Consider the following 22,135-nt stretch of genomic DNA (forward strand, 5'->3'; position numbering starts at 1 on the left):
TTCTGAAGCACTCGGTGCTGAAGGTCTCTGCTGTTAGTTTTGAGAGTGTGTCCCGGTCTGTTAACGATTTATTCTGTCTCTAGATCCTGGACTCTCTACTGGAGTAGCTGTCGGATTGGGAACCGGAATTCTTACTCTTACTCTTGCTGTCATTGGGGTTTTCCTGATCCAAAAGCGATGGTGGTGAGTTCTAGAATGTGCCGCAGTTTCCATTGTTGATTCTAGTTTTGTTCTGTTACACTTTGTGTTTAAAGATGTTTTGTGCAGCGATACACTTTGAGCTGTGTGCGATGCTTCAATGTATCATTATCCCGTCACTTCCAGCTTGTTGTGCTCTCTGTTGCTCTGTTCACTAGCCACCAGCTCCATCCCTCTCCCTGACCACTGTCTGAGGCTGAACCAGTTCACAACCTCGGCGTCTTATTTGACCCTGAGCTGAGCTTCCGACCCATATCCTCTCCATCACCAAGACCGCCTACGTCCACCTCCGTAACATCGCCCGTCTCCGCCCCTACCTCAGCTCATGTGCTGCTGAAACCCTCATCCATGCCTTACCGCAAAACTCGACCATTTCAAAACTCTCCTTTCTGTATCCTAACTCTCACCGAGTCCCGTTCACCCATCACCCTCTGTGTTCACTGACCTACATTCATCCTCATGGCCAAATCCCTCCATGGCCTCCTCCAGCCCCACAACCCTCCCCAATCTCTGCGCTCCTCCAATTCTGGCCTCTTGAACATCCCCTGATTTCCACCACTCCACCATTGGTGGCCGTGCCTTCAGCCGCCTGGGCCCGAGCACTGGAATTCCCTCCCTAAACCTCTTCGCCTTTCTCTCCTCCTTTAAGATGCTTCTTAAAACTGACCTCTTTGACCCAGCTTTTGGTCACCTGCCCTAATATCTCCTTATGTGGCTCGCTCTCAAATTTTGTTTGATCGCTCCTGTGAAGCACCTTGGGATGATAAAGGCGCTATATAAATTCAGGTTGTTGCTCTATCTCCATCTGTGGCTCTCAGTCCTTCAGGATCAGCCTGGAGAGTACGGACATGCCCAACATCCTCCTGTCTGATCTGATCCCCATCATCTTCAGCTCAGTGTTAACCCAGGTCCTCATCAATTCTACTTAATCTCCAAAATTGAGGCTAGCTGTCATTTTTCTATTTCTCTAGTGCCTCAGGCAGCCCGGGTCCTGTGGAGTGTACAGCTCCTGCCCATTGCCTCCCCTATAAACCTCCTCTCCTCTACACTCTGCTCCATCAACGTGCAGCTCCTGTGACACATTTTCCAGCTACCAGTGGTGCCCAGGGTGTTGTGTAATTTAATCGGTCTGTGCCCCTGAACGGCTCCTTTACACACTTGTCCAAAGTGTTGGATCCTTTTAACATAACCTGCACTCTGCTGGTTTCTCTCCTAGGAAACAAAACAGAGACTCCAGCAATCCAGAAGCAGCATCTAATGGCGGCCCTTTGACAAACGTGACTTGTTCAGATGAAGCACGAAGCCTTGTGACAACAGCAGCTGAGCATCAGACTGGAGCGGCTGGAGAACAAATCCTTCTGGGGAACCTGGCTGTCCAGCACTGACTGATTCCCGTAATTCCCGAGGAGGCTTCCTGCGTGCAGATGCCTCCTATCGGAAACAAATCTACGAACTTACCCGAGGGCTCCTGAGGTGCGGACACTTCCGCTCCTGGGCCTCTCCACAGTCGAAATGCGCAGGGCCCACGTATCCCAGGGGCGCAGGCGGTTCGCAAGCGTCCCTGGGATCACGTGGGCCAGGCCAGCCAATAGGAGAAGGGAATCTCCCTTCATACTTTTGACAGATAGACCTGTCAAATATATGAATGGAGATCACCCCAAAAACACAGTAAAACATTAGATACATTTTTTAAAAACCATCACATTTTTAAAATGAGATAAAATTACATTAAGTAAAATATTTTAAACAAAAATTAAATTTTGAAAAAAGTGAAGTTTTTTACAAGGCTAAAAATACTTACCTTTTTTAAAACAATTTTTAAATGATAAAAGTGATTTTTTTTTTTTTCTTTTTTTAAGCTCTTACGCTGGTGAAAGCCGGCCTTACACAGGCTTTTACCAGGTGTAAGATTTCTAAGGGTTTTCTGCGGGCGGAGGGTCTCCAGAAAGCGGAACGCTGCCCCCGCAGAGGCCCTTCTCCAAGGCAGGTGTCCGATCTGTCGAGGGCATTCTTGACAGATCGGAAATACCGGCTTTCAGTGCATGTGCTTCACAGGCCTGAAACCGGCATTTCCGATGTCCCTACGGGTGTGTACACAGCCCGTACACACAAAAACATAGAATAATAGGAGCAGGAGTCGGCGCTTCGAGCCTGCTCCGCCATTCAATATGATCATGGCTGATCCTCTATCTCTATACCATATTCCCGCTCTCTCCCCATACCCCTTGATGCCTTTTGTGTCTAGAAATCTGTCGATCTCCTTCTTAAATATATTCAGTGACTTGGCCTCCACAGCCTTCTGTGGTAGAGAATTCCACAGGTTCACCACCCGTAGGTACCGGAAAATACGGGCCTGAGTTTACGCTGCACTGAGCCTGGGTCAGGGAGGGGCCGACCAGCCCGGTATTGTGGTTATCATAGAATCAGAGAATAGCACAGCACAGGAGGAGGCCATTCTATCGAGTGACTCCTGGAGGGAAGTCTGAGCTCAGGATTGGGATCAGCAGTCACTTCCCCCTCTCACCAGCACAGTCTCAGAGGAGATAATCTCCCAATGGAAGTGTTGCCCCTTCACCAGAAAAACTGTCTGATCGGTATTTTATTCTATTCTATATCTCAGCATTACTGTGTCCAAGCCCAGTCTCAGGAACATCCAGGACCACCTTTAGCTGTGTAACCCATTGAGCACTCCCTGTGTATTATATCTCAGTATTACTGTCACACACTGTGTCCAAACCCAGTCTCAGGACCACCTTTAGCTGTGTAACCCACTGAGCACTCCCTGTGTATTATATCTCAGCATTACTGTCACACACTGTGTCCAAGCTCAGTCTCAGGAACATCCAGGACCACCTTTAGCTGTGTAACCCATTGAGCACTCCCTGTGAGAGATGGTAACTCCCAAATATCCCATCAATGTGCGGGAACAACAGGCACTTTCTGATTCATTTCTTTACTTGTTCACGGTGTGGGTGGTGCTGGCAGGGCCCCATTTCTTGACCATCTCGACTTGAACCACTGCAGTCCTTGTAGCGATGGCGCTCCCACAGTGGGGAATGTGGGAATAGGCTTCAGAACCTCCCTCTGCAGCATCACTCACTAGCCAGAGCCAGCGACGACATCATTGCCAGCAACTGCTTTATACACAGAATTTAGATTCTAGGGGGGAGAAATTGGGTTGAGCCACAAACGGGGCGCCAAGCTCGCCTGGGCGCCAGATTTTGCGCTGCGATCGGAGCAGCAGCGATCGCCGGAAATTCAGCTTGAGCGCCCCGAGAGGGACATGGGGCGAGGCTCGAGGCACTCCGCATCCCTCTTAGGGCGCTGAAACTGAATATCACAGTGCAACGTGCCACAGCGCCACACACTGCAGCATGGCGCGCTGCGGTACTGCAGGCCTTCCTCCCATTCTTAAGGGGGAGGGGCCTGCACCAGCGCGATGAGCGATCGAGTGCCGGCAAAAGAGCCCGGCACCGAGGAGAAGTGCCGGGCTCTCGGAAAACAGCCGGCAATGCCGCAGGGGGAGTGGTGATCAGGAGGCCGGGGACGGAGGGGCTGGCAGGCGGCCGCCGAAAAAAACGGCCGCCCCGCACCTCCACCTTAATTTGCGCCACTGCCACCACAGGTAGGCCCCGTGAACCGGGCGCGATTAGCGAGCAGCGCTAGAGGCGGGCGCACCCAAATATCACGATTGGGGCGGTAGCGGGGCGCTGCGCACACCGATGACGTCATCGGTGGCGGCGCAGTGCAACAGGCTAATGCCGCCATTAGCGCCCCAGTTAAATATCGCGGGAGGCGTGGCCAGTGGCGCTTAAGCCACTGAGTGCCCTCTTTAGGCGCTAACTGGAGGCGCAGCCCACCGAATTTATCCCCCTAGATGTTTTACAGATTGAAACTGTCTACAGCAAAAAATTATGCATTTATATTTGAATGTTGCTTTTCTATATGAAGTTTTCAATTGGAGCAGTGATGAAAGAGAAGCCGGTCTCCATATTTGTCAGTGGATGTATAGAATCATAGAAGGACACAGCAGAGACAGAGGCCTCTATTTATAAACCCAAGGACCTGTACCTGGCCACTGGCTTTTAATGATTCGTCAACCTTCGACTCCCGAATCTCTCTGCTCTACAGTTACTCGTCTCTCACTGTTTTATACACCGAATTCATATTCTAAATATTTTACATATGTCTTGACACAAATGACACTGCCTTAGTAACTAGAAATTGTGTGGATATTTCGGCCCGTATTCTCTGGAGCGTACACACCCGTAAAGGTCCTGCAAGTTCTGGGTTTTCATGCACGAAAGGTGGATGTTCCTGAGACTAACATTGGACACAGTAATGCCGCGATACAATGCATAGAATAAATAGATTATTAGTCCAGTAACATTACCACTATGCTACCGTTCCCTGTAAGGTTAAAGGCCTGGTTGGGCCAGCATACATGTAGAGGCTCAGGAAGGCGAGTCTAGGTGGATCCCGAGTCTCCAGGTAGGAGTGGATTTTACTCGGGTTCGGAGCCATTTCCCCGCGGGAAATCTCCGACCGCAAATTCAGGCCCTTTGCATAAATAAATGTATATAATGTGTCTCTTTCTCCTGTATACTGGAATGTCACTTTTCTATATGTACATTTTGAACCTGTGAATAAAGGGAAGCCCATGTCTATACGAGTGATGTACAGTCTTGCTTTGTTGAAGGACTGAAAGCAGAGTAATGGTGAACGGTTGTTTTTCAGACTGGAGGGAGGTATACAGTGGTGTCCAAGGGCTTGCTGTTGGGACCACTGCTCTTTTGATGTATATTAATGACCTGGACTTGGGTATACAGGGCATCATTTCAAAGTTTGCAGATGACACGGAACTCTGAAATGTAATAAGACAGCGAGATGGGGCAGGAGCAGACTTCATCATAGAATAGAATCACAGACATTTACAGCACAGAAGGAGGCCATTCGACCCACCGTGTCCGTGCTGGCCCAATGAGCTCTCCAGTCTAATCCCACTTTCCAGCTCTCGGTCCATGGCCCTGCAGGTTACGGCACTTCAAGGGCATATCCAAGAACTTTTTAAATGTGATGAGGGTTCCTGCCTCTCCCACCCTTTCAGGCAGTGAGTTCCAGACCCCCACCACCCTCTGGGTGAAAAAAGTTCTCCTCAACTCCCCTCTAATCCTTCCACCAATTACTTTCAATCTCTGCCCCCTGGTTATTGACCTCTCTGCTCGGGGAAATCGGTCCTTCCTATCCACTCTATCTAAGCCCCTCATCATTTTATACACCTCAATTAAATCTCCTCAGCCTCCTCTGTTCCAAAGAAAACAACCCCAGCCTCTCCAATCTTTCCTCATAGCTAAAATTCTCCAGTCCTGGCAACATCCTGGTAAATCTCCTCTGTACCCTCTCCAGTGCAATCACGTCTTTCCTGTAATGTGGTGACCAGAACTGTACACAGTCCTCTAGCTGTGGCCTAACTAGTGTTTTATACAATTCAAGCATAACCTCCCCGCTCTTATATTCTATGCATCAGCTAATAAAGGAAAGTATCCGTATGCCTTCTTAACCACCTTATCTACCTGTCCTGCTACCTTCAGGGATCTGTGGACATGCCCTCCAAGGAGCCTCTGTTCCTCTACAAGTCTCAGTATCCGACCATTTATTGTGTATTCCCTTGCCTTGTTAGTCCTCCACAAATGTATTACCTCACACTTCTGCAGTTTGAATTCCATTTGCCACTTCTCTGCCCACCTGACCAGTCCATCGATATCTTCCTGCAGTCCACAGCTTTCTTCCTCACGATCAACCACACGGCCAATTTTTGTATCATTTGCAAAATTCTTAATCATGCCTCTGACATTGAAGTCTAAACCAGTGATATAGACCACACAAAGCAAGGGACCTAGTATGAACCCCACTGGAAACAGCCTTCCAGTCACAGAAACACCCGTCGACCATTACCTTTGCTTCCTGCCACTGAGCCAATTTTGGATCCAACTTGCCACTTTCCCTTGGATCCCATGAGCTTTTACTTTTCTGACCAGTCTGTCATGTGGGACCTTGTCAAAAGCCTTGCTAAAATCTATGTAGACTACATCAAACGGACAATCGCGTAGGTGGGGGGCAGTACTGAGGGAGGGCTGCACTGTCGGAGGGGCAGTACTGAGGGAGCGTCGCACTGTCGGAGGGGCAGTACTGAGGGAGCGCTGTACAGAGAGCCGGCACGGACTCAATGGGCTGAATGGCCTCCTATGCCTCTGACTCTAATGTCCTTTAGGGAAGGAAATCTGCCGCCCTTACCCGGTCTGGCCTATGTGACTCCAGACACACAGTAATGTGGTTCACTCTTAACTGCCCCCAGAGTTGTACCAAGGCGCTACAGAGGGGTCTCACCAGATGGACTGCAGCGGGTCACCACCACCTTCTCAAGGGTAAGCGGGGATGGGCAATAAATGCTGGCCTTCGCAGCGATGCAGACATCCCGTAACAAATGAAAAAAATCTGGGCACCAGCCCCCAGATATTAGTGAGGAGCACTTTGCAGGGTCGACTGGGCTGGGTCACAGTCAGTGGTCCATTCAGTTTTATTCTTTTTCTTCCTAGCGGTATGATACAACCGAGTGGCCGCAGGGGCCGTTAAAAGTCAACCAGGTTGGTGTGGGACTGGAGTCACATATAGGCCCAGACCGGGTAAGGACGGCAGGTTTCTTTCCCTGAAGGAGATAGTGAACGAGCTGGGTTTTTAACACACTCCAACAGCTTCATGGCCACTGTTACTGGTACCAACTTTTTATTTCCAGATTTATTCTCAAAGGGCCATGGTGGGATTTGAACTCACCTTCTCTGGATTATGAGCCCAGGCCTCTGGATTATTAATCTAGTAACAGAACCCCTGCACTATCGCACCCATAAAATTGCTGATAGATTCCTGATCAATGCAGAAACAGAAACCTCTCACCTGTTACAGACAGAAGGACGAGAACAGTTTGCTCCGAATGAAATCCCTCACCCGTCCTCCTGAGAATCTGACACTCATACTTGTCATGGTCGGACTCCCTGAGGTCAGAGAGCAGAACTGACCAGTTGCCGTGTTCCAGTTGATCTTTGAAGAGGTTTGTTCTGTTTCTGAACCGCGGGTCTTGCTGTGTCAAATCATCGCTCCCATCAACAAACTGGTGGACAACTTCACGCCCGGGTATTTGCCAAAGGACTTGTAAATCTGGGACTGGGGCGTTCCCTTTGTAGGTACAGGGCAGCACAACCTGCCCCCCAAGGAACCCAGAAACTATGACGGGGAAAGAACCTGGAAAAGATTCAAAGTATTTATCCACAGATATAACCTCCCTGCTGGAACATTACATCCCAAGCTTCACAGGGATACACTGCAAGAAGCTCTGCCCAGTAACTCACTGCTTTCACTGCTGTGGGAAGGCTGAAGCTCAGGCAGGTACTATTTACAACAAGCACCATTTATATAGCATGCACATGGTTCTGATGAAAGATCATCGACCTGAAACGTTAACTCTGTTTCTCTCCCCACAGGTGCTGCCTGACCTGCTGAGTCTATCCAGCATTTCCTGGTTTTATTTATATAGCTTGCTTTCACTCAGCGTTTCTGGTGTTACAGCAAATGTGGAGCGTGCAGGAGGAGAGAGACCTGGGGATATATGTGCACAAATCGTTGAAGGTGGCAGGACAGGTTCAGGACAGGTCGAGAAAGCGCTTAAAAAGAGCCCACGGGATCCTGGGCTTCATCATAAATAGAGGCAGAGGGTACAAAAGCAAGGAACTTATGATGAAACTTTATAAAACACTGGTTCGGCCTCAACTGGAGTATCGTATCCAATTCTGGGCCCCGCACTTTAGGAAGGATGAGAAGGCCATAGAGTGGGTGCAGAAAAGATTTACTACAATGATGAGGGACTACAGTGATGTGGATAGACTGGAGAAGCTGGGGTTGATCTCCTTAGAGCAGAGAAGTTTGAGAGGAGATTTGATAGAGGTGTCTAGACAGGGTAGATAGAAACTGTTCCCATTGGCAGATGGGACAAGAACCAGAGGACACAGATTTAAGGTGATTGGCAGAAGAACCAAAGGCGACATGGGGAAAAACTTTTTCACACAGCGAGTGGTTAGGATCTGGAATGCACTGCCTGAGAGGGCGGTGGAGGCAGATTCAATAGTAACTTTCTAAAGGGAATTCGATAAGTACCTGAAGGAAAAATATTTGCAGGGCTACGGGGAAAGGGCGAGGGAGTGGGACTAGCTGAAGTGCTCTTGGAGAGCCGGCACGGGCTCGACGGGCCGAATGGCCTCCTACTGTGCTGTTGTGAGTCTCAGTCTCTGGAGGAAAGGGCTACTTATGAACAGACAGCTTGGAAACGCAATGTCAGAGAATTAAAATCACCCCAGTTCAGAAAAAGGCCTTTTTGCTCGAGTGATAGCACTTACCCGAAACCCCAGCAGCATTCAGCAGCAGGTTCAGCAAGCTGGGTCCCTGCAACAAGAAAGCAGAGTGAAGCCTTTGCACAGTTCCTTCCTCCTGCTCAGGGTCATTTCCCCCGGGTGATGATTGACAGGCGATCAGTGAGTCTCCACCCACCAATTCCTCCAATGTCCCACTTGCTGTAATTGAGAGTTTTGTGATTTAACCTTCTCTCGCCCTCCCTCCTCCGCCTGGTGAGGAGTTGCCTTGTCTAACAGCCCCTTTAGGGGACTCTGCCCCAGGAGCAGCGACACAAAGCACAGGATTGGAACAGAATCGCCCTTTTCAGAGCAGCTCAAACACCCAAATCACAGCGGAGAAAAAGGAGATTTTAACCCCACAGTGAGCGGCCCTCAACCTGCGTGGGGAAAGAGCCTCAGTGAGTTTGTTACTGACTGGGTGAGGCAGAGTGGGAGCACCGACACACAGCCCGGGGTCAGGGTCCCTCTCCCTCTCCCCAGGTGGGGAAAGAGCCTCAGTGAGTTTGTTACTGACTGGGTGAGGCAGAGTGGGAGCACCGACACACAGCCCGGGGTCAGGGTCCCTCTCCCTCTCCCCGGGTGGGGAAAGAGCCTCAGTGAGTTTGTTACTGACTGGGTGAGACAGAGTGGGAGCACCGACACACAGCCCGGGGTCAGGGCCCCTCTCCCTCTCCCCGGGTGGGGAAAGAGCCTCAGTGAGTTTGTTACTGACTGGGTGAGACAGAGTGGGAGCAACGACACACAGCCCGGGGTCAGGGTCCCTCTCAAGGTTATGGAATGAAACAGTGAAAACAGCACCAGTGTTTCTGCTCGCTGAGAGCCGAGCCTGGGCTGTGATTGGTGAAAACAGCACCAAAACCTGGGCTGTGATTGGCCGCCGCTGCTGTTGTAGGGACATGGTGAAACTGAAGCAGCGCAATCAACTTACTGCTGGAAAATGAAACAGTAAACATTTCGCTGCTGTGACCGGAAAATGGTGAAACTCTTAAAGAGCAGCTGTGGGAAATAGAGCCAGGGTCATCTGGGCGGTGATTGGCCGCCGCTGCTGTGATAGACACGCGGTGAAACTGGCGCTGAACAATTTATAATGAGGCTCTTTCCCCACCCGGGGAGAGGGACCCTGACCCCGGGCTGTGTGTCGGTGCTCCCACTCTGCCTCACCCAGTCAGTAACAAACTCACTGAGGCTCTTTCCCCACCCGGGGAGAGGGAGAGGGAGAGGGACCCTGACCCCGACCCCGGGCTGTGTGTCGGTGCTCCCACTCTGCCTCACCCAGTCAGTAACAAACTCACTGAGGCTCTTTCCACACCCGGGGAGAGGGAGAGGGACCCTGACCCCGGGCTGTGTGTCGGTGCTCCCACTCTGCCTCACCCAGTCAGTAACAAACTCACTGAGGCTCTTTCCCCACCCGGGGAGAGGGAGAGGGGCCCTGACCCCGGGCTGTGTGTCGGTGCTCCCACTCTGCCTCACCCAGTCAGTAACAAACTCACTGAGGCTCTTTCCCCACCCGGGGAGAGGGAGAGGGGCCCTGACCCCGGGCTGTGTGTCGGTGCTCCCACTCTGCCTCACCCAGTCAGTAACAAACTCACTGAGGCTCTTTCCCCACCCGGGGAGAGGGAGAGGGACCCTGACCCCGGGCTGTGTGTCGGTGCTCCCACTCTGCCTCACCCAGTCAGTAACAAACTCACTGAGGCTCTTTCCCCACCCGGGGAGAGGGAGAGGGACCCTGACCCCGGGCTGTGTGTCGGCGCTCCCACTCTGTCTCACCCAGTCAGTAACAAACTCACTGAGGCTCTTTCCCCACCCGGGGAGAGGGAGAGGGACCCTGACCCCGGGCTGTGTGTCGGTGCTCCCACTCTGTCTCACCCAGTCAGTAACAAACTCACTGAGGCTCTTTCCCCACCCGGGGAGAGGGAGAGGGACCCTGACCCCGGGCTGTGTGTCGGTGCTCCCACTCTGCCGCACCCAGTCAGTAACAAACTCACTGAGGCTCTTTCCCCACCCGGGGAGAGGGAGAGGGACCCTGACCACGGGCTGTGTGCCGGTGCTCCCACTCTGTCTCACCCAGTCAGTAACAAACTCACTGAGGCTCTTTCCCCACCTGGGGAGAGGGAGAGGGACCCTGACCCCGGGCTGTGTGTCGGTGCTCTCACTCTGCCTCACCCAGTCAGTAACAAACTCACTGCCCCTCCGACAGTGCGGCGTTCCCTCAGTACTGCCCCTCCGCCAGTGCGGCGCTCCCTCAGTCCTGCACCTCCGACAGTGCGGCGCTCCCTCAGTACTGCCCCTCCGACAGTGCGGTGCTCCCTCAGTACTGCCCCTCCAACAGTGCGGCGCTCCCTCAGTACTGCCCCTCCAACAGTGCGGCGTTCCCTCAGTACTGACCCTCCGACAGTGCGGCGCTCCCTCAGTACTGCCCCTCCGAAAGTGCGGCGCTCCCTCAGTACTGCTCCTCCGACAGTGCGGCGCTCCCTCAGTACCGCCCCTCCGACAGTGCGGCGCTCCCTCAGTACCGCCCCTCCGACAGTGCGGCGCTCCCTCAGTACCGCCCCTCCGACAGTGCGGCGCTCCCTCAGTACCGCCCCTCCGACAATGCGGCGCTCCCTCAGTACGGCCCCTCCAACAGTGCGGCGCTCCCTCAGTACTGCCCCTCCGACAGTGCGGCGCTCCCTCACTACTGCCCCTCCGACAGTGCGGCGCTCCCTCAGTACCGCCCCTCCGACAGTGCGGCACTCCCTCAGTACTGCCCGTCCGAAAGTGCGGCACTCCGTCAGGGACGTTTTACTACGTTAGAGGCGTTGTATAAAAGCAAGTTGTTGAATGATGTTTTAAAAATGGCAAATCGCACCTGCTTTGAAAACAAATGAGAAACTCGGACTCATTCAAAACGAATTACAATTGATTTTATTACATTTAAAATTAATTTCATTATACAATTTAATTATAAACTTTAAACTTCTGTTCCTGGACCTTGAAAATTGGGCTCGTTGGATAAGGGCGAGTCTGTGCGTCTATTGTTGTTGTATATTTCCACGTGGTTGGACAGAAGTGTCTACAGCCTGGAATATAAAGAGAGAATTACAGAATATTTACAGCACAGAAAGAGGCCATTTGGCCCATCTGCTCCGTGTCGGAGTTTATGCTCCACACGAGCCTCCTCCCGCCCCTCTTCATCTCACCCCATCAACACCAGCCTTCTCCCACCCCTCTTCATCTCACCCCATCAACACCAGCCTCCTCCCACCCCTCTTCTTCTCACCCCATCAACACCCGCCTCCTCCCACCCCTCTTCATCTCACCCCATCAACACCCGCCTCCTCCCACCCCTCTTCATCTCACCCCATCAACACCAGCCTCCTCCCACCCCTTTTCATCTCACCCAGTCAACACCAGCCTCCTCCCACCCCTCTTCATCTCACCCCGTCAACACCAGCCTCCCCCCACCCCTCTTCATCTCACCCCATCAACACAAGCCTCCTCCCACCCCTCTTCATCTCACCCCATCAACACCAGCCTTCTCCCACCCCTCTTCATCTCACCCCGTCAACACCAGCCTCCTCCCACCCCTCTTCATCTCACCCCATCAACACCAGCCTCCTCCCACCCCTCTTCATCTCACCCCATCAACACCAGCCTCCTCCCACCCCTCTTCATCTCACCCCATCAACACCAGCCTCCTCCCACCCCTCTTCATCTCACCCTGTCAACACCAGCCTCCTCCCACCCCTCTTCATCTCACCCCATCACCATATCCTTCTATTCCTTTCTCCCTCGTGTGTTTATCCAGCTTCCCCTGAAATGCATCTCTGCTCTTCGCCTCAACCACTCCCTGTGGTAGCGAGTTCCCCATTCTCACCACTCTCTGGGTAAAGAAGTTTCTCCTGAATTCCCTATTCGATTTATTAGTGACTATCGTATATTGATGGCCCCCAGTTCTGGTCTCCCCCACAAGTGGAAACATCTTCTCTACGTTTACCCTATCGAACCCTTCATAATTTTAAAAACCTCTATCGGGTCACCCCTCAGCCTTCTCTTTTCTAGAGAAAAGAGCCCCAGCCTGTTCAGTCTTTCCTACACCCTGGTTAGAGGGAGATACAGGAGTGTGTGCGGTGGTTAGAGGGACCTCCCCAGATACAGGAGTGTGTGAGGGGGTTAGAGGGACCTCCCCAGATACAGGAGTGTGAGAGAGAGGGGTTAGAGAGACCTCCCCAGATACAGGAGTGTGAGAGAGGGGTTAGAGGGACCTCCCCAGATACAGGAGTGAGAGTGAGAGGGGTTAGAGGTATCTCCCCAGATACAGGAGTGAGAGTGAGAGGCGTTAGAGAGACCTCCCCAGATACAGGAGTGAGAGAGAGGGGTTAGAGAGACCTCCCCAGATACAGGAGTGAGAGAGAGGGGTTAGAGGGTCCTCCCCAGATATTGGAGTGTGTGAGGGGGTTAGAGGGACCTCCCCAGATACAGGAGTGTGAGAGAGAGGGGTTAGAGGGACCTCCCCAGATACAGGAGTGTGTGAGGGGGTTAGAGGGACCTCCCCAGATACAGGAGTGTGAGAGAGAAGGGTTAGAGAGACCTCCCCAGATACAGGAGTATGGGAGAGAGGGGCTAGAGAGACATCCCCAGACACAGGAGTGTGAGAGAGAGGGGTTAGAGAGACCTCCCCAGATACAGGAGTGTGAGAGAAAGGGGTTAGAGGGACCTCCCCAGATACAGGAGTGTGAGAGAGAGAGGTTAGAGAGACCTCCCCAGATATAGGAGTGAGAGATTTTCAAATCAGTAATTGAACCAATTGCACTCTATGGCAGTGAGGTGTGGGGACCGCTAACACAACAAGAATTTGCAAAATGGGACAAACACCCAATCGAGATCCTACATGCAGAATTCTGTAAAAGTATCCTCCGGACTCAAAGGAAAACCGTAAACAATGCATGCAGGGCAGAACTAGGCCAATATCCATTAATAATCACTCTCCAAAAAAGAGCCACCAAATTTTGGAAACACCTAGAAATGAGCAACCTCCAATGCTATCATTACGAAGCCCTGAAATGCCAAGAGAGGACCATAAAGAAGAATACCCTCAGTCAACTAGTCCTGGGACTCAGTGAAGTAACTACTAACACTACTAACAATAACCAGCCCCAGGACAGTGACAGCGTAACACAAAGAATTCGACCCAACGCAATCGTCGCTAAGCAAAAGGAAAAATACCTGTCATATTGGGCAGAAACAACAAAAACCCAAAGCAAACTCAATTGCTACTTGGCCCTAAACAGACAATACAACATGGCTGATTACCTGACCATGGTAAAGGATAACAAACTGAGAAGAACCTTGACAATGTACAGACTTAGTGAACATAGCCTGGCGATCGAAAAAGGTAGACACAGGCTGTAATGCAATCTGTTTGTCTTGCCTGTATTCGTTTTGCACTCATGTATATTACCCTCCCCCACACTGTGTATAGTTTCACTTCCTCTTTCCTGACTAACCTGGAAGGTTCCAGGTCTTGGCTCTTGGCTCCGCACCTGACTTCTCTTACATAAAGATCTCAGGATCTGTATGACTCATTCCTGTGAGCCAGTCGGTGTGTTGAGATGTTAGCTCTGATCTTAGTGATTAAAAGCGAACTTGTTAAAGTCTATAACTTCTAGTTTTGTGGTTATTGAAGGCACATCAATTTTAATCACTAAAGAATACTAGGATGGATCGACTCCTAAAACCAGAGCGTCTGGACTTGGATCCACATTCTGCTGAAGCAACAAATCAATTTGGACACTGGCTCAAATGCTTCGAACTCTTCGCGAGGCCCTCATCCGCTAGCGAGGTAGATGAACTGAGTCTACTGACTACTCGCGTTAGTCATCGGATTTATTCGTTCATCCGGGGCGCCACCTCTTACACGGAGGCCATCACTATCCTGAAGGCCCAATACCAGAGGCCAGTAAACGAAGTGTACGCCAGACATCTGCTGGCTACACGCAGGCAGCGACCTGAGGAATCAATGGACGATTTCTTACAGGGCCTAAAGGACTTGGTCCGGGACTGTAACTGCAAGGCCGTGACGGCCAACGTGTACTCTGACGAATTGGTCCGCGATTCCTTCATCACGGGCCTCAAATCGAATTATATCCGACAGAGACTGCTGGAGAAGGAGGTCCTGGACTTAAAAAAGACAGTGGCCACTGCGCGATCGCTGGATGAGGCCCAGAAAAACTCTGACTCTTATTCTTCCGGCCATGCGGTCCTCACCGCCTCATGCGCGCCGCCATCTTGGAATCAGCCATCTTCCCCATCCAGGCCTCAGACCAGCTCTCGAGGCCCGAAATGCTACTTCTGCAGCCAGGCCAAGCACCCCAGACAACGATGCCCAGCGAAGGACGCTACATGCTTCAAATGTAAGAAAAAGGGGCATTTTAGCAAAGTCTGCAGGGGGAATCCGATTTCCAACTCCGTCACCGCCTCGTGTGTGCCGTGCGGGCCGCCATCTTGGGATCCGCCATCTTTTCCCGACTCAACGGCCGCCCAGGGCCCAACAGTGGCTTCGATCACGGTGGATCAATCCAGGCCACACCCGTTGACAAAATCCATGATGGACATACAGGTAAACGGGAATTTAACGAAATGTTTAATTGACTGTGGGAGTACCGAGAGTTTTATCCACCCTAGCCTGGTACGGCGGCACTCATTAACGGTAACCCCTACACGGAGCAGAATTGCTATGGCTGCTAAGCCCCACACTTCGGACATTTTGGGCTACTGTGTGGTAACACTGACTGTAGAAGGCACGGACTACAAGGATTTTAAACTCCTCGTGATGCCAGAACTCTGTGTTAATGTAATCTTGGGCCTGGACTTCCAGTGCCACCACGAAAGTGTCACGCTAGCATATGGCGGGTCCCAGCCGCCACTCACAGTCTGTGGCCTATCAACCTTAAAAATCAGCCCGCCCTCTTTATTCGCTAATCTCGCTCCGAACTGTAGGCCCATAGCGACCAAAAGTAGACGGTACAGTCTGGAAGACAGACACTTTATCAAGGCAGAAGTGGACAGACTCCTGCGGAAAGGCATTATTGAATGCAGTACCAGTCCGTGGCGTGCCCAAGTAGTCATAGTTAAAAATAGCAAAAAGAAACGGATGGTAATTGACTACAGCCAGACTGTTAATATTTATACCCAGCTGGACGCCTACCCTTTACCCCGCATATCAGAAATGGTCAACCAGATTGCGCAATACCGAGTCTTCTTGACTATCGACCTCAAATCCGCGTATCACCAGCTCCCCATTAGAACGGAGGACCGCCCATACACCGCCTTGGAGGCAAACGGACGTCTCTACCATTTTCTCAGAGTGCCCTTCGGGGTAACAAATGGGGTCTCGGTCTTCCAACGTGAGATGGACCGCATGGCTGACGAGAATAAACTACAAGCTACCTACCCCTATCTGGACAATGTCACTATCTGCGGGCACAACCAGCAAGACCACGATCTAAATCTTGCGAGATTTTTAAAAACTGCCCTAAAGCTGAATCTAACCTACAACGAAGACAAATGTGTCTTCAACACAACCCGTCTCTGTATCCTCGGCTGTGTGGTGGAAGATGGGGTAATTGGACCGGACCCTGACCGATTACGCCCCCTAAAGGAACTGCCCCTGCCGCACAATCCCAAAGCTTTAAAAAGGTGCCTGGGATTTTTTTCGTATTATGCCCAATGGGTGCCCAATTACTCTGATAAGGCCCGACCCCTCATTAAATCGACGTCCTTCCCACTATCAGCTGAAGCTCGGGAGGCTTTCACCAGTATTAAACAGGACATTGAAAGGGCTGCAGTGTGTACAGTGGAAGAATGCATTCCCTTTCAAGTCGAAAGCGATGCGTCAGACTTTGCCTTAGCTGCGACCCTCAATCAGGCTGGGAGACCTGTGGCCTTCTTCTCCCGAACCCTTCAGGGACCTGAAATCAGGCACTATTCTGTCGAGAAGGAGGCACAGGCTATAGCGGAGGCAGTGCGGCACTGGAGACACTACCTAGCCGGCAAACGTTTCACCCTGCTCACCGACCAGCGGTCGGTGGCTTTCATGTTTAATAACAAACAAAGGGGGAAAATCAAGAATGACAAAATACTCAGGTGGAGGATCGAACTATCCACGTTCGACTATGATATTATGTACAGGCCGGGAGCCCTTAATGAACCCCCAGACGCCCTATCGCGGGGAATGTGTGCCAGCATTCATACGGACAAATTACAGGGTCTCCACAATGACCTCTGTCACCCGGGGTCACCCGACTATACCATTTTATAAAGTCCCGCAATCTGCCCCACTCCATCGAGGAGGTCAGGGCAATGACCAGAGCCTGCCGCACCTGTGCGGAATGCAAGCCTCGTTTCTACAGGCCTGACCGTGCACACCTTATCAAAGCCACACGGCCATTCGAGCGCCTAAGTCTGGACTTCAATGGACCCCTTCCCTCTGCTGACCATAACGTATACTTCCTCAATATCATCGATGAATATTCCCGCTTCCCCTTCGCCATTCCCTGCCCAGACATGACCAGTGCCACGGTCATCAAGTGTCTCTGTAATCTATTCTGCATGTTTGGCATGCCGAACTACATACACAGCGATAGGGGGACGTCATTTATGAGTGACGAACTGCGCCAGTTCTTGCTCTCAAAGGGGATAGCCACTAGCAGAACCACTAGCTACAACCCCCGGGGTAATAGGCAAGTGGAAAGGGAGAATGCTACTGTTTGGAAGGCTGTCACGTTAGCCTTAAAGTCAAAAGGCCTTCCGACCTCCCGCTGGCAGGAAGTCCTCCCAGACGTGCTCCACTCCATAAGGTCTCTGTTATGTACAGCCACTAACGCTACCCCTCACGAAAAGATGTTCATTTTCCCCCGGAAGTCCACCTCGGGCATATCTCTACCCGCGTGGCTGACGTCTCCGGGGACAGTACTATTGCAGAAGCACGTGAGAGGCCATAAAACGGACCCCCTTGTGGAAAAGGTACAGCTCCTCCATGCAAACCGTCAGTACGCCTATATCGAATACTCTGACAGGCAAGAGGACACTGTTTCCATAAAAGACCTCGCTCCCTCGGGGAGCGGAGAGAACGATGAGAGACTACCCGAGGAAGACCTAGACCAAAAAGAGACAGGACGCCCAGAGGTATCAATACCCAATTTTAACCTGGAGGACACTGCAGATAACCTGGAAGACACTGCGGAGGCCCGGACAGTGGAGGAACCAGAATCCACTCCCCTAGAGGCACCCCAACCGGCTTTGCACCGATCACTGAGAACCGCAAAACCTCCTGACAGACTCACTTATACCAACTTTTAAGAAACATCACCCCGATGGACTAAATCTAAAGAAGGGGTGAATGTAATGAAATCTGTTTGTCTTGCCTGTATTCGTTTTGCACTCATGTATATTACCCTCCCCCACACTGTGTATAGTTTCACTTCCTCTTTCCTGACTAACCTGGAAGGTTCCAGGTCTTGGCTCTTGGCTCCGCCCCTGACTTCTCTTACATAAAGATCCCAGGATCTGTATGACTCATTCCTGTGAGCCAGTCGGTGTGTTGAGATGTTAGCTCTGATCTTAGTGATTAAAAGCCAACTTGTTTAAGTTAATAACTTCTAGTTTTGTGGTTATTGAAGGCACATCACAGGCAGACCCGGCTACCAAGAGAGGACAGGATATGCTCTCACTGCAGTCAGGGAGTGGTGGAGACAGAGATGCACTTCCTCACAGCTTGTTGAAAATATCAGGGCATAAGGGAGAATTTCTACCCAAAATTCACAAAAATATGCCCGGAATTCAGAAATTTGAATGACGACCAAAAACTCCCATACCTACTAGGGGAAGAGAGAAATTGTGTAACCTTAGCGGCACACTATGTTACAGCTTGCCATAAACAGAGGGACAACCACTAAATATAAGAAAAGAGTATATATAAATTATATGAATGTATATTTATACACTCAGGGATATATCTGTTTATACACTGTATGGATAGATCTGTATTTTTGTGTACAAACATGAATGTTTTTTGATGCTTTGGCAACATAAGATGTAACTTGTCATGCCAATAAAGCGATTTGAATTGAATTGAATTGAAAATTGAGAGAGAGGGGTTAGAGAGACCTCCCCAGATACAGGAGTGTGAGAGAAAGGGGTTAGAGGGACCTCCCCAGATACAGGAGTGAGAGAGAGGGGTTAGAGAGACCTCCCCAGATACAGGAGTGAGAGAGAGGGGTTAGAGAGACCTCCCCAGATACAGGAGTGTGAGAGAGAGGGGTTAGAGGGACCTCCCCAGATACAGGAGTGAGAGAGAGGGGTTAGAGGGACCCCCCCCAAATACAGCAGTGTGAGAGGGGGGTTAGAGGGACCTCCCCAGATACAGGTGTAAGGATTCCGGGGGCTTCCTTTAACTGGTTTAAGGTAATCTACCTGGCCAGCAGTCTTTTTGCTGCTGCACTCTAAACTAATTTACAAACAGCGGTTTCGAATCGCTACCCCTCCTTTAGTTCTGAGTGGAGGAACTTATAATTAATGATATTAAAACGGAACACGTGGTTTGGATGAGAGAACAAAAATCAAACTTTATTAACTAAAAGAAACTATAATCACAATATCAAACTATCCCACACGAACACAGTAAAATTGTAAAACTATACAGCAGGGGGGTTGCAGACGGTGAAAACGAGGGATACAATGGCTACAATGTTATTTAAACAATCTTAGCAATTCCCGTAAATCACCATCCCCCCTTAACTCCTGCTAGGCTGCCTTGTTGAGGAGTCAGAAACTCTGCTGACATGTGGTCCAGCGAAGAGAGAGAGAGAGAGAGAGAGAGAGCTCACCTATGGTCCCAGGAAGTCAAGAGAGAGAGCTGGCTTCTCAGCCCTATCTTTATATCTGGTGAACCCCTCCCGTCCTGCCTTGCAGGCTGTGTGCAAAATTCCCCACCCAAAAGGGTCCAATACACAAGAGAAAGCTGTGATAGGCTAACTCAAAGTGGTTAGATTGAGTTAATGTGATTTTCAGAGCTCCCTGTGCTGAAACGAAAGGGAGATACACTGCTCTATTGTTCAGTACTGGGGTGATTTAAAATCCATTCAAATGTTAACGCTTCCCATTCAAGATACAAAAAGTCTCTTCTGCAGTTTAGATGTCCTTTGTCTTCCAAGCCTCTTTTTGTCATTCGGTCATGTGGTGCGACTGCCATTTTATCCCTGGAAATTTAAAAGCACATCTCCCAGGGATGCTTTAATCAAAAAAATGAATCTTCGGAACTGTAAATTATTGCGAATTCTTACACAGGAGTGTGAGAGAGGGGTTAGAGGGACCTCCCCAGATACAGGAGTGTGAGAGGGGGGTTAGAGGGACCTCCCCAGATACAGGAGTGTGAGAGAGAGGGGTTAGAGGGACCTCCCCAGATACAGGAGTGTGAGAGAGAGGGGTTAGAGGGACCTCCCCAGATACAGGAGTGTGAGAGGGGTTAGAGGGACCTCCCCAGATACATGAGAGAGAGAGAGGTGTTAGAGGGACCTCCCCAGATGCAGGACTGTGTGAGAGGGGTTAGAGGGACCTCCCCAGATACAGGAGTGTGAGAGAGGGGTTAGAGGGACCTCCCCAGATGCAGGAGTGTGAGAGAGGGGTTAGAGGGACCTCCCCAGATACAGGAGTGAGAGAGAGAGGGGTTAGAGGGACCTCCCCAGATGCAGGAGTGTGAGAGAGGGGTTAGAGGGACCTCCCCAGATACAGGAGTGTGAGAGAGAGAGGGGTTAGAGGGACCTCCCCAGATACAGGAGTGTGAGAGAGCAGGGTTAGAGGGACCTCCCCAGATACAGGAATGAGAGAGAGAGGGGTTAGAGGGACCTCCCCAGATGCAGGAGTGTGAGAGAGGGGTTAGAGGGACCTCCCCAGATACAGGAGTGTGAGAGAGGGGTTAGAGGGACCTCCCCAGATACAGGAGTGTGAGAGAAAGGGGTTAGAGGGACCTCCCCAGAAACAGGAGTGTGTGAGAGAGGGGTTAGAGGGACCTCCCCAGATGCAGGAGTGTGAGAGAGAGGGGTTAGAGGGACCTCCCCAGATGCAGGACTGTGTGAGAGGGGTTAGAGGGACCTCCCCAGATACAGGAGTGTGAGAGAGGGGTTAGAGGGACCTCCCCAGATACAGGAGTGTGAGAGAGGGGTTAGAGGGACCTCCCCAGATGCAGGAGTGTGTGAGAGAGGGGTTAGAGGGACCTCCCCAGATGCAGGACTGTGTGTGAGGGGTTAGAGGGAGCTCCCCAGATACAGGAGTGAGAGAGAAGGGTTAGAGGGACCTCCCCAGATACAGGAGTGAGAGAGAGAGGGGTTAGAGGGACCTCCCCAGATACATGAGAGAGAGAGAGGTGTTAGAGGGACCTCCCCAAATACAGGAGTGTGTGAGAGGGGTTAGAGGGGCCTCCCCAGATTCAGGAGTGTGAGAGAGGGGTTAGAGGGACCTCCCCAGATGCAGGAGTGTGAGAGAGGGGTTAGAGGGACCTTCCCAGATACAGGAGTGAGAGAGAGAGGGGTTAGAGGGACCTCCCCAGATGCAGGACTGTGTGTGAGGGGTTAGAGGGAGCTCCCCAGATACAGGAGTGAGAGAGAAGGGTTAGAGGGACCTCCCCAGATAGAGGAGTGAGAGAGAGGGGTTAGAGGGACCTCCCCAGATACAGGAGTGAGAGAGGGGTTAGAGGGACCTCCCCAGATACAGGAGTGAGAGAGAGAGGGGTTAGAGGGGCCTCCCCAGATTCAGGAGTGTGAGAGAGGGGTTAGAGGGACCTCCCCAGATACAGGAGTGTGAGAGAGGGGTTAGAGGGACCTCCCCAGATACAGGAGTGTGAGAGAGGTGTTAGAGGGACCTCCCCAGATACAGGAGTGTGAGAGAGGGGTTAGAGGGACCTCCCCAGATAGAGGAGTGAGAGAGAGGGGTTAGAGGGACCTCCCCAGATACAGGAGTGAGAGAGGGGTTAGAGGGACCTCCCCAGATACAGGAGTGTGAGAGAGGGGTTAGAGGGACTTCCCCAGATACAGGAGTGTGAGAGAGTGGTTAGAGGGACCTCCCCAGATGCAGGAGTGTGAGAGAGGGGTTAGAGGGACCTCCCCAGATACAGGAGTGTGAGAGAGAGAGGGGTTAGAGGGACCTCCCCAGATACAGGAGTGTGAGAGAGCAGGGTTAGAGGGACCTCCCCAGATACAGGAATGAGAGAGAGAGGGGTTAGAGGGACCTCCCCAGATGCAGGAGTGTGAGAGAGGGGTTAGAGGGACCTCCCCAGATACAGGAGTGTGAGAGAGGGGTTAGAGGGACCTCCCCAGATACAGGAGTGTGAGAGAAAGGGGTTAGAGGGACCTCCCCAGAAACAGGAGTGTGTGAGAGAGGGGTTAGAGGGACCTCCCCAGATGCAGGAGTGTGAGAGAGAGGGGTTAGAGGGACCTCCCCAGATG

The 22,135-nt window shown here is 51.4% G+C and overlaps 2 protein-coding genes across 2 annotated transcripts in view; one reads left to right on the forward strand and one right to left on the reverse strand.

The window, feature by feature from the left end:
* The window catches only part of LOC147110074 (uncharacterized), a gene marked incomplete at its 5' end in the record, with an annotated part of 87,642 nt that extends 84,205 nt beyond the window's left edge, over nt 1–3,437 (forward strand). Inside the window, 2 exons of the mRNA XM_086002460.1 lie at nt 84–183; nt 1,415–3,437. Of these exons, the coding sequence (XP_085858586.1) occupies nt 84–183; nt 1,415–1,583 (269 nt within the window). The remainder of the gene's footprint in view (nt 1–83; nt 184–1,414) is intronic.
* Nucleotides 3,438–11,544: 8,107 nt separating this feature from the next.
* Nucleotides 11,545–22,135, reverse strand: part of LOC147110079 (uncharacterized) — a 39,282-nt gene continuing 28,691 nt past the window's right edge. Inside the window, exon 6 of the mRNA XM_086004030.1 lies at nt 11,545–11,716. Within this exon, the coding sequence (XP_085860156.1) occupies nt 11,710–11,716 (7 nt within the window). The 3' untranslated portion in view covers nt 11,545–11,709. The remainder of the gene's footprint in view (nt 11,717–22,135) is intronic.

The sequence above is a fragment of the Somniosus microcephalus genome, chromosome 12 (genome assembly GCF_052327205.1).
Source record: "Somniosus microcephalus isolate GS21.2 chromosome 12, FLI_Smic_1.0, whole genome shotgun sequence".
In the NCBI taxonomy this organism is placed as follows: Eukaryota; Metazoa; Chordata; class Chondrichthyes; order Squaliformes; family Somniosidae; genus Somniosus; species Somniosus microcephalus.